Raw genomic sequence first — 13,547 nt, forward strand, 5'->3', positions numbered from 1 at the left:
ATCCCTGGCCTCGCTCAGTGGGTTAAGGATCCGGCATTGCCATGAGCTGTGGTGTAGGTCGCAGACGTGGCTCGGATCTGGTGTTGCCGTGGCCGTGGTGTAGGCCAGCGGCTACAGCTCTGATGAGACCCCTCGCCTGGGAACCTCCACATGTCGTGGGTGCGGCCCTAGAAAACAAACAGAAATAATACTGCTGTTTTGTGTCTCTGAAAGTCCCTCAAAACAGTGTATCTTAAAAGTTCTCATCACAAGAAAAAAACAAGTGGTCTGAGGTGACAGGTGTCAACAAAGCCTCCCCGTGGGGAGCACGTCACACACCAACATGCGTCCGGCCGCTGAGCTGTGCACCTGTGCCTGACACAGCGCCGCACGGCAACTGCGTCTCATCAGAAACAGAAAACGTGGTGTCCTCTCATCCACGTGAAGAAGCGCTCACTTACAAGCCAGCAATTCCAAGCACGCACACGCGTGTGAGCAGAAAAGTATAAAAGTGTTCACGGCAGACGCACAGGAGCCAGCAAAACCCTGGAGGAGCCAGCTCCGGAGAAAAGCCTGAGAACAAGGCCCCGGGGTGCTGGGCCGAACCGAACGCAGACACGCGGCCGCGCCAGGCCACACGGCTGCGTCGCGGGCCCGGGACGCCTGCAGAAAGCATCGCAGAAGAGCAGAGCCGACGGGGCGCCCTGCTCACGGCACCCTCACGCACGAGAGCCAACGCCACGCTGCTGAGGACTGAGGAACCCGTGGAGGGACTCGCGTGGGAGGAATTCGGGACCCGGCTGTGGCCAGACAGGAGCCCCCGCAGCACCCGACTTTCTGAGCTGGGGCTGGTTTCCTCGCTGTTCCCGCTACAGCGTTTTAATGTTATTCTGCAACATGAAAAACTAAATAAAAGTGCATCGCTTTCAGGGGCGTCCCCTTCCCTCACTCCCGAGAGGCACCAACGGCACTGAGGCAGCTTCCTCCAGCGCCAGCCCTCGCCGCCCCGCAGGGACACGGACGCGGGGGAGGACACGCACGACGTCTCCCCCTCCCTGTGCCCTCCCGGCAGCGTCTTCGCCCAGTTTTTCACGTCGCTCCTGACGGGAAGCGATGGCGGCCGCCCGGGGGCTCCCCACACGGCCGGCCTGCAGCCGAGCTGAGCCCGCGGCCGGCACAACCAAGGACTGGGCTCAGCGCCACGGCATCAGGCCATGGAAGTTGCTTTCCCGGGCAGACGGGCAGCGACGGCAGTCAGCACGGAGGTACCACAGACCCACGAGGACACCCGCCCTGAGAGGTTAGGCCCTGTGTCGGCAGGAAGAGGTTACAGGAGCCGGAGTGTCACCCCTGATCCCACAGAAACGCTGTCACGCGGCCAGCGGCACCGCTCTGGAGGCCGCGGCAAAGCCACGGTCACCTACCCTCCACCCGAGCACACCTCTCAGATCTGCTGATCACAGCGGCCTGGCCTAACCTGCTGGCTCTTTCCCTAGACGGCAGGAGGCGGCGGGAAGACTCAGCAATTACAGACGACCGGGTCTCCCCCCGCCCCCCACCAGCTTCCCCCCAGGAACCCCGTGAACAAACCGTGCGGACACAGCATCTAAAGAAAGGCCACCAGGAGTCCACACGCTGCACCCAGGGGGACCGCAAGGACCCGGGCCCCTGCCTCGGTGCCTGACCGAGATCATTCTCCCTTTGCCTGCAACCGCTTTCTCGGCTGAGCCGAAGCCCTGGGCTGGCTTGGGGACACGAGTCCACCTCCTGCACGGGCTGCCGGCCTCCTGAATAGAGTGGCCTCGCCCTTCCTACCAGCATGTCTCCGGCACTGGCTTTTCCAGGGGCGACCACCTGACCCGAGCTCTGTGACCACAGGGGAGGCCAGCCAGGTCCACCGAGGAACCAATGGCTAAACGAAGCGTGGTCTAGCCACACAAAGAAACGTCACCTTAAAAAGGAAGGAACTTCTGGAGTTCCTGTCGTGGCTCAGTGGTTAACAAGTCCGACTAGGAACCATGAAGTTGCGGGTTTGATCCCTGGCCTTGCTCTGTGGGTTAAGGATCCAGCGTTGCCATGAGCTGTGGTGTAGGTCGCAGACGCGGCTCGGATCCCACGTTGCTGTGGCTCTGGCATAGGTGGGTGGCTACAGCTCTGATTCCACTCCTAGCCTGGGAACCTCCATATGCTACAGGAGCAGCCCAAGAAAATGGCAAAAAGACAAAAAAAAAAAAAGGGAAGGAACTTCTGCTACAGGCAGGACCATTGGACCAGGAAGCCCCTCGAAGCCGGCGGCCTGGCGCGGCCTGAGCATGAGCGCGGGTGTAGACGAGGCCGTGCTCTGGGCAGCCACAGAAGGCTGGGACTTTTCCATCACAAAGAAAGCCTGAATGCCTGCGAGTCCGGCTGGAGCTGTTAGTGTGAACGTGAGGTTCTTCTCCTTGCTTATATCCTAAGAATAAAAAACTGTCATCTGCTGTTTTAAAAAATAAAGGAAAATAAAAAGGAAGGAAATTCCGACATAGGCCGCGACATGGAAGAACCATAAAAACATTATGTTAAGAGAAATAAACCAGCTGCGAAAGGACAGTGCTGCACGATTCCACTTACACGAGGCCCCTGGAGCAGGGGAGTCCACAGACACAGAGGGCAGGCCGCTGGGCGGTCACTGAATCGGGGTCACGGCGGCACGTGCTACGTCACGTGTGTTCTCCCATGACAAGGAGGAGTCGTGCCTGACGACGACAAAGCTCAAGCTTCCAGAAAAGTGGGGCCACTGGCACACGCTCCCGACTCACCGGAAGTGGCTGGAAAGGGGCCGACGGCCAGAGAGGAGAGCCCACCAGCCCAGCTCCTCGGAGAACACAGGGCCTGCGCCGCAGCCCGCGGGCGGACGGCTGAGCCTCGTCCAGGTCGCCTCGTCCCCACGCCCGGCTGTCTTGGCCTGGGCTGCTCCCGCCAAGGGGGACGTGCAGCTCGGCCTGCTCCGGCTTCCATGCCGTGACCTGTCCAGATGGTTCTGAACCCCAAACGCGCACCTGCGGTGTTTTCCCTGAAGCCGCAGGGCCCCTGCAGATCCGACAGGCATCCTCCTAATTCCTGGACCAGAGGCGCCGCTGGCACTGGCCTGTTCTCGTTCAGATGAAATACTTTTAGGTGTTCATCAGTCACCGACGCGTGCCCTCATGCTGCGAGCGCTCTGGAATATTCCACGGGACGGGGAGACGCCCTCTGCGATGCGCGGCATGCCAGGAATGGCAGCGTACAGGTGCACCCTGCTCGTCCCTCCAAGCTTTTAAGTTATTTATTTACCGAGACTTGGATTTTCGGGAATTAACTTCTGTCCTGAGGCAAGAACTGCCCTTAAATGAAAACATCAAGTCACTTGGAGCTTCATCAGTGACAAGAAGAGACAAGCCCTCCGTGAAACTCGAGGGCCTCCTGGCACTTTCTCCCGTCTCCGCGGACTCACACAGTTCTTCAAGCTCTTTGGAGGCTGTGTCTGCAGCCCCTGAGCCTGCCGGCCAGGCCTCCCGAGGCCGCACTAGATTAATTCAGAGCAGCTCGCGTCTGCTCTCTTCCCAGCGCGTCTCGTGTGACGTGTACTTTTGGACTCAGTATTGTTTTCCTGAAACCACTGTGTTCAGAAACGGTTCTTCTTGCTGAAGAATTTAGTAATAAAACAGGAATCGTCCTTTGGGGATACTTCACATCCTCCAAGCAGCCGTTCCAGCCCTTCTGTGCTTTTCTGGTTGTTCTGTAAACACACAACAGTGCTTTTAAACTGACCTTAGTTTTGCAGAGGAATTTCAGCCCCAGCTTCGCCCTGTCTGTCGTCCCCTGGAAGGTCCGAGCCTGTTTCGCAGTCGCCCCCCCATGCGCCCCGCACCCGGCCTGCATCCAGGCCCTCACAGACCTGCGCCCGGGCAGCGCCTGCCCAGCTGGCTCCCCGCTCGGCTCCTGCTTTGCCCTCTGGGGCCATTTCACACCTCCCTCTGCTTCCCCGCCACACCCTGCACCACTGGCAGCCACGTCCGCAGCTCCTGGACTGTCCCGGCCCCTCACCAGCCTCAGGCCCCCCGGCCTCCAGCAGCTCCGGATGCCTCGTCCCAGCCCCGCGCGGCACCCAAGAGCGGCCCTCACCACCGCGGAGCCCGGGCTCGCGAGCCAGGGGCCGAGCAGCCCCCAGGCCCAAAGGTGGATTCCAGGGAGGCTGCTGGCAAAGGCCAGTGAGGCGGTGGTGGTGGCGGCGGGCGCAGAGCTCCAGGAGGACGCAGGAGAGCAAAGCCCGGGCCTCGCGATGCCAGCAAGAAGCCCTGTTGTCCCCACGGCTGGGACCAGAAGGTGTGTGTGCACGACGACGCAGAGACGGAACACAAGGCCTAGAAACAAGGACATTCCCGCGTCCTCTTCTGTCCCCTCCTGCTGCTCTTCCCCCGCCCCCGGCCCTTGTCCCGGTCCTTGGAGCCGCCCTGGTCGCCCTCCTGGCCGGAGTGGCCTTGTCCGAGCTCTGCCCCGGCCCCGGAGACTCAGGCTGCCGTCTCACTGCTCTTGGCTACTTCCCGGACAATGAGAACAGCGCCTGGCCTGGGGACACGGTTCTTGACAGAAGCACCAGTAACGGTCCTACTAGGGACCTTTCCTCGGTAAGCACCGGGACGGGGTGGGGGAGGTGGCTCAGAGCTGAGTCCCCGACAAACCGCCCCACGCGTGTCTTCCGCTGCCCAGTTCCTCCAGCCCTTCCTGCCTGGAGCCCGGCGCCCCTCCGGCCCTGCCTGCCGTGCCCAAGGCCTGCCCCAGAGTGCCCTGTGCCCCACTGCCCAGGACGGGCACGGGACATTACGGAAGGAGGGCCCGAGTTAGGTCTTGCTAATCACCCCCAGGCCCCCGGCAGGTGCATGACGCTATCACGGGATGCGTTACGCGCTTCCAGGTCAGATACACAGAATCCCCAGAGCGAGTCTTCGCAGGCTGAAGTACAGGGGGCCAAGGGGATCGCGAATGTTCCAGTTGTCCCCCCCGTAATTGAAACCGATTACAACGGAGACCCCTCAGCTCCGTTCTCTGGAAACTCATCCATCAGTCTCCTGCTGACAGTAACAGAGAGTCAAGTCCGAAAAACGAAGCGGCCGATTCACGTTAAGCATCTGGAGACAGAATCAGAAAGAGAGGCACCAATAAAGGTAGTTTTCACCCCTCTTTTCCTGATTCTGTTCAGTCTTTCCTTCCATTTCTTTCAGTGCTTTTGTCTGGGCACGAGTCTAAATGCTGAGGATTCAGAAGAGCACACCTGCTCCCAGCCCTCGGGAGGGCCCGTCCACGGGGAAGCTCCGCGTGACCTAACGTCATGTAGCCAAGATTCTGAGAGAAGCTAAAGAACGTATATTCCAAGGGGCAGGGGACAGCAAACGTACACCGCTGACAGCGTCTGGCTCACCTGCCGTGAAGTATGGCTCCCTCGATCCCACTGCACGGAATTTGAAAATCTGCAGCCTTACAGTACACCCACCCCTCGAGACGAAGGCATTTCTTGGCATGAGCACGTCGGGGAATGTGGCCTCCCCCCATCAAACAACACGGATTCAGGCCCAGAGAACCAACCCTGAGACGCCTAAGGGTAGAGGCAAGAGCAGAGGCTTCTCTGCAGCGACAGGCTGGCAGGCCCGCTGGACCCACTGCCCTGACAGCCGTGCCCCCGTCTGGAAACAGGACAGACGGCCTCCCTGGGGACGGCTGAGGGCCGACCAGCACCGGGAGGGGGTCGGCATCAACACGTGACTACGGCTGGAACTAGAGACAGGGCGTGGGGAAGCAGGCAGGAGGACGCTGGGGCGGAAAGCCCTGAAAAGGCGGTAAGCTCCCGCGTCCCCCCCGCCGGGGTGGGGGCGGTAATCACCGGCAGCTGACAGCCGTCGGAAGGTGAGGAAGGCAGCGCCCCCTACCTGGCCCGTCTGGTAGTGGCGGGCGAACTGCTGCACCACGCGGTAGTCGGCGGCGAAGTACTCCATCAGGATGGACGGGACCTCGGCGAAGTCCGTGGGGCACCTGGTCCCTGGAAGGCAAACGGAAAAGCCGGCCCAAGTCACATCGACGGATTGGCCTCACTTTTGATGTATGCTTAAGTTTTCCGTCTGTATTTCCGACGGACTACGATAACCTTTAACTCGTTAAATCAACGCCTTACTTCTGTAAAATTATTGCGTATATTTGCCAAAACGTTTCTGAACATGAGCGGTAAAAGCACATGTGCGCAGCCGGGTAAAACACCTTGCAAAGCCGCGGCTCACGCCCTCCGCGCGGCAGCACCGTCAGCTCCGCGGGGCCGCGCACGAACCGCGCAGGACCACACTCTCCCAGGCGCACATCGCCCCCGTTTAACTCACTGAACCCACCACCAGACGCTGCCACCCTTCTCTCGTCGGCAAGGTTCGCTTTCTGCTGGTGGCTTCCGAGGGCAGGGTCGATCCTCCAGACAGAGAAGCACCATCTTAAACTCAAGATGAGTTGAAGCAACGGGTCCTCTCAGGACTCTCGGGCGACACTGCGCGATCCGGCGCAGCCCACCCCGTCCCTCCGCAGGCCTTCTCCGCCCCAGACACGGCTGTGTGTGGAAAGACGGCGGCTGCGCGCCCAGAGCCGCCCCGTGCCCGTGCCCGGGGCCGGAGCAGATGCCGCGGATGCTGAGCTTCAGACACAGACGACGTGACGTCACCCAGCACGGCCCCACGTCCGCATGGAAAGCACGGCTGTGCCCAGGGCCGGCCCAGGAGACGCAGGGAGCCCCGACCTCGCCGCTCGACCCAAGGGAACGTTTCCTGTACCGGGGTTCGGATGAAGAGCGGCCACGGCCAGTCGGCCACTCAGGCGCCAAGGCTGTGCGGGTGCTGAGCGGACACACGTCCTCACGCGCACAGCCGCGGGCCTGAGTCCCGCACAAGATATGACGAGAGGGAGAGTGAGCGGCACAGAGAGAAAACACGCAGCGGAGACACTCCTGGGTGAGAACTGCAGCCCAGGACGGAAAAAGTCTGTGCGGACCAAGCAGCAGCATGGCTGGAGGACAGATGCGGCCACCCTGACAGATACCCACACGCTTCCTGAATGAGAGCTTTTCCAATTTAAAATGAAACACACCGGACTTCCTGCTGGGGCTCAGCAGCAACAACCCGACTACTGTCCATGAGAACGTGGGTTCGATCCCTGGCCTCGCTCCGTGGGTTAAGGATCCGGCATAGCCGTGAGCTGCGGGGTAGGCCACAGACAGGCTCAGATCCCGTGTGGCGGTGGCGGTGGCTGTGGCTGTGGTGGAGGCCGGCAGCTGCAGCTCCCACTGGACCCCTAGCCTGGGAACCTCCATGTGCTGCAGGCGGGACCCTAACAAAACAATCACTCAGTCCAATAAAACGGGCATTTCAAGGGCTGCAATCAACAGCAGCCGCGGCCTGGCTCACCGGTGACGTGCTGGTAGCGAGTCCGGCCCAGCATCGAATGCATGGCGTGTCCCATCTCGTGGAAGAGGTTTTCCATCATTCCAGGCGTGAGCAGCGTCGGAGAATCCCTCGAGGGCTGGGGGAGATTCAGCATCAGGACGACAACGGGGAGCTGATAGCTGCCGTCTTCCCTCACGCGGCCCCCTCGGATGGTGAAGTGACAGTCCTTCGGGACAGAAACCAGGACACGTGAGCAAAGGGCCGCGTCACCCGGGGAGGAGCGCGGGTGGCTGCGACGCTCCCGCGCACGCGAGCGGCCCTCTCCCTGAGCTTCGCTCTTCCACCTGCTTCTGCTGCTTCCCCAACGCCTGCTCTTTCGCCAGAATCCAACTCCCCTGACACCGGGCTTGTGCTGGTGAATCCATTCCTTCGCTCCAAAACACAAGCCGAGCTCTCACTACGTCCGATGCTGGAAACCCAGACACGGCGGCGATCAGAGCTGCGCCCTGCAGATGCCCGGGGCCCGCGGGAGGGCACAGCCAGCCTCCGGGGTTGCTAGTGGAGCCCCTCCCGTCTCGGGCACCGAGCTGGGCCCCACGGTGCACAGCCGTTAACTGTCACCTGGAGGTGATGCGAAGCGCGGCGCCCGCGCCCGCCTGCTCCTGTTCTCACCAAGGCCCACGAGGCGAGCACGTCACCGCGCAGGTGGAAAACGCTAAGTCCCGCATCCGAGGACACGCAGCAGCACCTCAGACCTGAACCCAGACCACCCCCCGGGGGCTGCGGCTCCGACTCACTGACCGGGACACTCCAGCCTCTCAGGCAAACGGGAGCAGACGCGGGGGCCCACGTACCCACCAGCCAGGTCCTCCCGGAAATGACCACCCCCACGGCTGCCCCCCGCCCGGTCACAGGCCTGCGCAGACACCCGGGTTCACCAGCACGTGTCTGCCTCCACCGCTCGGGAAGGCGTGACTGTGTGTTTTAATGCGCAGGCAGCAGCACTGTTCCCTGAGAACTTTATAACCCGGATTCCTGACCATCCCAGTCAAACTGCCCGGGGCTGCTGAAGCTGACTGACCAGCAAACCTGGCGAGCAGCTCAGGCAGTGTCGCTCACGAGTCCCACACAAGGATGGGCTGGGGGTGGGCGAGGTCCCCACAGGCCCGCCCCTGTCAAGGGCAGAAACTGGCCGAGAGATGGGGCTCCGGGCAGAGGTCTGGGTTCAAGCCCTAGTGCAGTTCTTGGTGACTCTGGGCAGCCTCCGCAGGCAGTGGGTGCCTGGTTCAAAGGCAGAGGTGACCCTTCAAAGAGGTGACGCGTAAGAGGCTCAGAGCACTGGCTGGCAAGCAGGCGGGCTCGGAAAACGTCAGCCGTCGTCCCTGATGTCACTGTTCCTGGGACCCAGGCAGAAAGGACAGACGCTGACTTAGGTAACTACTTCCTAACTTTCATTATCTTCAAATGCTACCCTGATTTCACCTTTATCTACTTAGTCACTGTCATGAATGCCTCTTAAATGTTAGCAACTGCAAAACTGAGCTGTCACGTTCACACGCATACAAATTAACTGCGACCACTCTAGAGAGACCAGTGTCAGCAAGGCGTCACCTGATGTGGTTTGTCTGCTCGCTGAAAAAAATCACAGTAGATGTATCCCAGCAGCCCTTCAGACTCATGGACCACAGCCTGGAAAAAAAATTAATTTAGTGGTGAATGAGGCCACCAGAAACTCTGGAAGCAGAAACACACTCCTAACACAAGAACTTGTATGCACAGCGCCCACAGCCACAAACACACTTGGTTCCTTTCTACGCCCATGTCACCCCGAGGTGGGTTCCACGTGGCCCTCACCCTCGCCTGCTGCGCCTGCTGCACCTGCTGCCTGCGTGTGACCGGGGGTCCCGTCGGGAGAGGAGTCCCTCCCCACCAAGCCCTCCGTGCGGACACCCACCGTCAACAACATGGCTCTGGGACCGGGCACCCCCCGAGGGGCAGGCGGGTGCTGGCTGCACGGCCCGAGCAGCACAGCGTCCTCCTTTAACCATAGGACATCCAGCCACACAGGCGGCAGCCCGGGGACAGGACCCGGCTCAGCATCCAGCTCAGCCCGTCAGCAGTGCCCTATCCACGCCCTCCTCCCCCATCCGGCCCGGGGGCACCACACGCAGCAAGGCTGGGCCCCATCTGCGCACAGCTTGGGGCTTCTGTCACCGAGAACCCAAGGTCACGCTCTAGAACTTCCTGCAAACGCATGGTCCTTCACTAGCTCCTCAGACATCTACTAGGCATCTACTCGGAGTCAGGAACGGCTGCGGGGCGCTGGCCTTCGAGCCCTCCGTCCCTGTCACCTGCGTCTTGTCCCTCAGCCTCCTGCGACCAGCATCCCTTCCCCAGGGCCTCCACATCATCTCAGTCGCTGTGACCGCGGCCGACACCCCGCGGCGTGAAAGCACTCCCACTGTCCCTCCGGCTCCCTCACGCCTGTCCTGCGATCGCAAAACGCAGCCAAGGGACAGCGAGAGAGCTCACGGCTCTTGAGCAAGTGACAAGGGTACGGCGTGCCAGCCGTGGGCAGAGTAAGACAGCAGGACAACAGAAGCCTCAGGTCCCCGGGGCGTCCAGATCTGCTGAGGAAGAGACCACACGAGCTGCTCCTCGTGAGGCGGGCGTCCTGGGAGAAGGGTGGGCTGGGGGATCGGTGGCCCTGAACACACGTGCCCAGCACAGACGACACCAGCCCCGGCAAACTGCTCCTGGGCGTCACAGGGGAAGGGGCTGGGGGACGGAAGTGCCTTGGGTTCTGCAATCGGCCAGAGGGGACGCTTGGCACAGCAGGAACACGAGGGGCAAGACCAGAACCTGTCAACCTACAAAGACTCAACTTTCTAGCGAGTTCCTGAAGGTAGTTTGCAGAGCAGAACTGCGCTGCTGGCCGTGTCCGCCACGTTCTGGCAACAGCTGATTCGGAGAAATGGGCCCGCGGGAGAACCGAAGCGGGACCCACGCTCCGCGGGGGCTAATCCGCCTGGAGGGGCCCCGCCACGGCCGCCTCAGGGCAGAGCGGGGGCTGCTCACCAGTTTGCGCACGTCCTGGGCCCACACCTCGCCGGGCGCAGGCTGCTGCACACGGAGCGAGACCCCCAGCAGCCGGCCGAGCAGCACGTCCAGGCCGTCCATGCAGGCGCCCAGCGAGAAGAAGGGGCCGTAGGCGCCGGGCTCCACGCTGGACCTGGGGAGAGCGCACTGTCACCACGCCGTGCATGTGTCCCGCCGCCCAAGGCTGCTTCAGCCACCGCCCAAGGACAGTCCAGGCGCCGAAAAGGCTGCACACAGGAGGGACGTCTCTACCTTTCCAGGGGTTTTCAGAGGGGGCTTGGTGCCTTCAGGAGAACGGCGTCGAATGACAGCGCCACCTCCGCCCGCCACCCTGCCGCCGCATCCCCGCCTGGAGCGCCCTGCGCCGTGACCCCGACCGGCCTTCCACCGCCTCGGCCGCGGCCCCTCCCACGGGCTTCGCCCAGGGCCTGGCCGGGCGCAGCGACAGGGGAAACGCTGCGGGGTGCATCGCCCTCTAAAAACGGGGACGAATCCCATAAACCCTCAACAAATACCAATCCGGGCACACGCCAGGTTGGCAAGTTCACGCGGGTCACACACGTGTTGGTGGAAAAACCTCTAATGCAAACACACGTTCACCTTCTCTGCTCTGCAGTCAGGTGTGCAGAAGAGGACGCTATTCTGTAAGGGCGATTATTCCTCAGCCCAAGCAGCTCGCTCTGCCTTTGATTCTGCCCTAAACCCAACTGCATCCACAACACGGGACGTGAATGTCCGTCTTGGAGTCAGTCAGGCAGGCCAACCTGACGACCACAGCCAGAAAGACGGCTCTAGAATGATGGCAGGTACTTGCTCCGTTTCTGCTTTGGAGATTAACAAAATGCTACAAAGTTACCGGCCACTGGATTTCGTGAATGAGTACAAACTTCGGAACAGGATCCACAGATCTGCAAGTTAATCTCTGACCACGTTTTCATAAACTTTTCCATAAAAACACCCGGTGGTCTTATATTGAAGCCTTTCAGCCATGGTGAGTTTATTTTTGTGCATGATGTGAGGGTGTGTTCGGTTTCATTGATTTGCATGCAGCTGTCCAGTTTTCCCATCAATTCTTGCTAAATAGACTTTCTTTTTCCCATTTTATGCTCTTGCCTCCTTTGTCAAAGATTAATTGACCATAGGCGTCAGGGTTTATTTCTGGGTTCTCTATTCTACCACATGACCCAGCAGTCCCACTCCTGGGCACCTATCCAGACAAAACTTTTCTTAAAAAAGACACATGCACCCACATGTTCACTGCAGCTCTATTCACAACAGCCAAGACATGGAAACAACCCACTGACAGACGACTGGATTAGGAAGACGTGGTATATATACACAACGGAATACGACTCAGCCATAAAAAAAGAACAAAATACTGCCATTTGCAGCAACATGGATGGAACGAGAGACTCTCACACGGAGTGAAGTAAGTCAGAAAGAGAAAGACAAGCACCGTATGAGATCACTTCCATCTGGAATCCAACACACAGCACAACTGAACATCTCCACAGAAAAGAAAATCATGGACTTGGAGAATAGGCTTGTGGCTGCTCGGGGCGGGGGGGGGAGGGATTGGGAGCTTGGGGTTAAGGATGCAAACTACTGCTCTTGGAATGGATGTACAATGATCCTGCTGTGTAGCACTGAGAACTATGCCTAGATCCTTATATCACAACACGACAACGGGAGGAAAAAGTATGTATACGTGTATGTATAACTGGGTCCCCATGCTGCACAGTGGGAAAAAATTAATTAACTTTAAAAAAGAGCAAAACCACCCGGTGGTATAAGACTCGGGGTTCAGGGCCCTCGTTCACTGACTCCTTCACCCACATTGCGTGGGGCCCAGAGCAGCGGGGGCATCCGGTAGGCTCAGGAGAGCCTGCAGAGCACATGGGGCAGGGAGAGCGCTGGCTCGGCTGGTGGAGGCAGAAAGGGGGTGCTGGGCTGGGGGAGGGACCACAGGGACAAGCAGCAGTGCAGCAGCGGGACAGGCGCACGAGCCAGTTCCCAGGAACCAGGAGGAAACCGAGAGCTCGTGACGTGGGGACAAGCGGGAAAGGGGGGGCTGCTGGGGGCGGATCCAGGGAGCTGCGGCCTGGCCCGGGGAACTCCCATATGCCACGGGCGCAGCCCTAAAAAGACCAAAAAGAAGAAATCGATGACAAAAAAAAAAAAAACTCAAAAATTCACACAAGAAAACCCTTGAAAATTCACAAATTTATGAGGAGAAAAAAATATACTTTTAAACAACCAATAGATCAAAGGATCACAGGGGACATTTAGAAAATGCTTTTGAGACAAATGAAACAAGAACACAATATGCTGCATTTGGCAATGATTTCTGGGCTCTGCCACCAGAGCACAGGCAACAAAAGAAAAAAGACCAAATGGACTTGGCAAAAATTAAAATATTTGGTACATCGAGAGACAGCATCCACAGGAGTTCCCGTAGCAGCTCAGTGGAAACGAATCGACAAGCATCTACGAGGACGCAGGTTCGATCCCTCACCTCGCTCAGTGGGTTAAGGATCTGGTATAGGTCACAGACTCAACTCGGATCCTGTGTTGCTGTGGTATGGTGTAGGCTAGAAGCTGCAGCTGCGATTCAATCCCTAGACTGGGAACCTCCATGTACCACAGGTGCGATCCCAAAAAGCAAAAAAAAAAAAAAAAAAAAAAGAGCGAGAAAGAGAAAGAGTATCCACAGAGTAAAAAGGCAACCCATAGAATGTAAAAACAAAAAAAAAAAAACCCTGCAAATCATATGCCTGATAAGGGATTACTATCTAGAATATACAGAAATTTTGAAAACTCAACAACAAAACAACCCAACAAAAAATGGACAAAGAAATTAAACAGCCATTTCTCCACAGAAGACGGTCAGATGGCCCAAAGGCAGATGGACAGTTTTTCACCATCACCCATCCCTACGGAAATGCAAATCAAAACCACAACGAGAGAGCACCTCACGCTCTACGACGGCTACTATCACACAAAGAGCAAACGGGTTCCCTGGCGGTGCAGCGGATCCAG

General features: G+C 59.1%; 1 protein-coding gene across 7 annotated transcripts in view; it reads right to left on the reverse strand.

The window, feature by feature from the left end:
* The window catches only part of MIPEP (mitochondrial intermediate peptidase), a 111,457-nt gene that overhangs the window by 74,314 nt on the left and 23,596 nt on the right, over positions 1-13,547 (reverse strand). For 6 of the 7 annotated variants that reach the window (XR_014818988.1, XR_014818990.1, XR_014818989.1 and 3 more), the window contains exons 11-14: positions 10,488-10,641; positions 9,021-9,098; positions 7,431-7,635; positions 5,922-6,031 (exon numbers count right to left, since the gene is read on the reverse strand). Coding sequence is in view for 3 of the 7 variants with exons in the window: in XM_084981273.1 (XP_084837399.1) it covers positions 5,922-6,031; positions 7,431-7,635; positions 9,021-9,098; positions 10,488-10,641 (547 nt within the window). In the remaining 4 variants the exon portion in view is untranslated. Of the gene's footprint in view, positions 1-2,589; positions 3,737-5,921; positions 6,032-7,430; positions 7,636-9,020; positions 9,099-10,487; positions 10,642-13,547 lie in introns of all 7 variants that reach the window. The other variant, XR_014818991.1, reaches the window with a different exon arrangement.

Source organism: Sus scrofa, chromosome 11 (assembly GCF_054392235.1).
Source record: "Sus scrofa isolate SSC_HxYL_T2T_F1_AM1 chromosome 11, Sscrofa_HxYL_maternal_Yorkshire_Landrace_v2.0, whole genome shotgun sequence".
NCBI classification, from domain to species: domain Eukaryota; kingdom Metazoa; phylum Chordata; class Mammalia; order Artiodactyla; family Suidae; genus Sus; species Sus scrofa.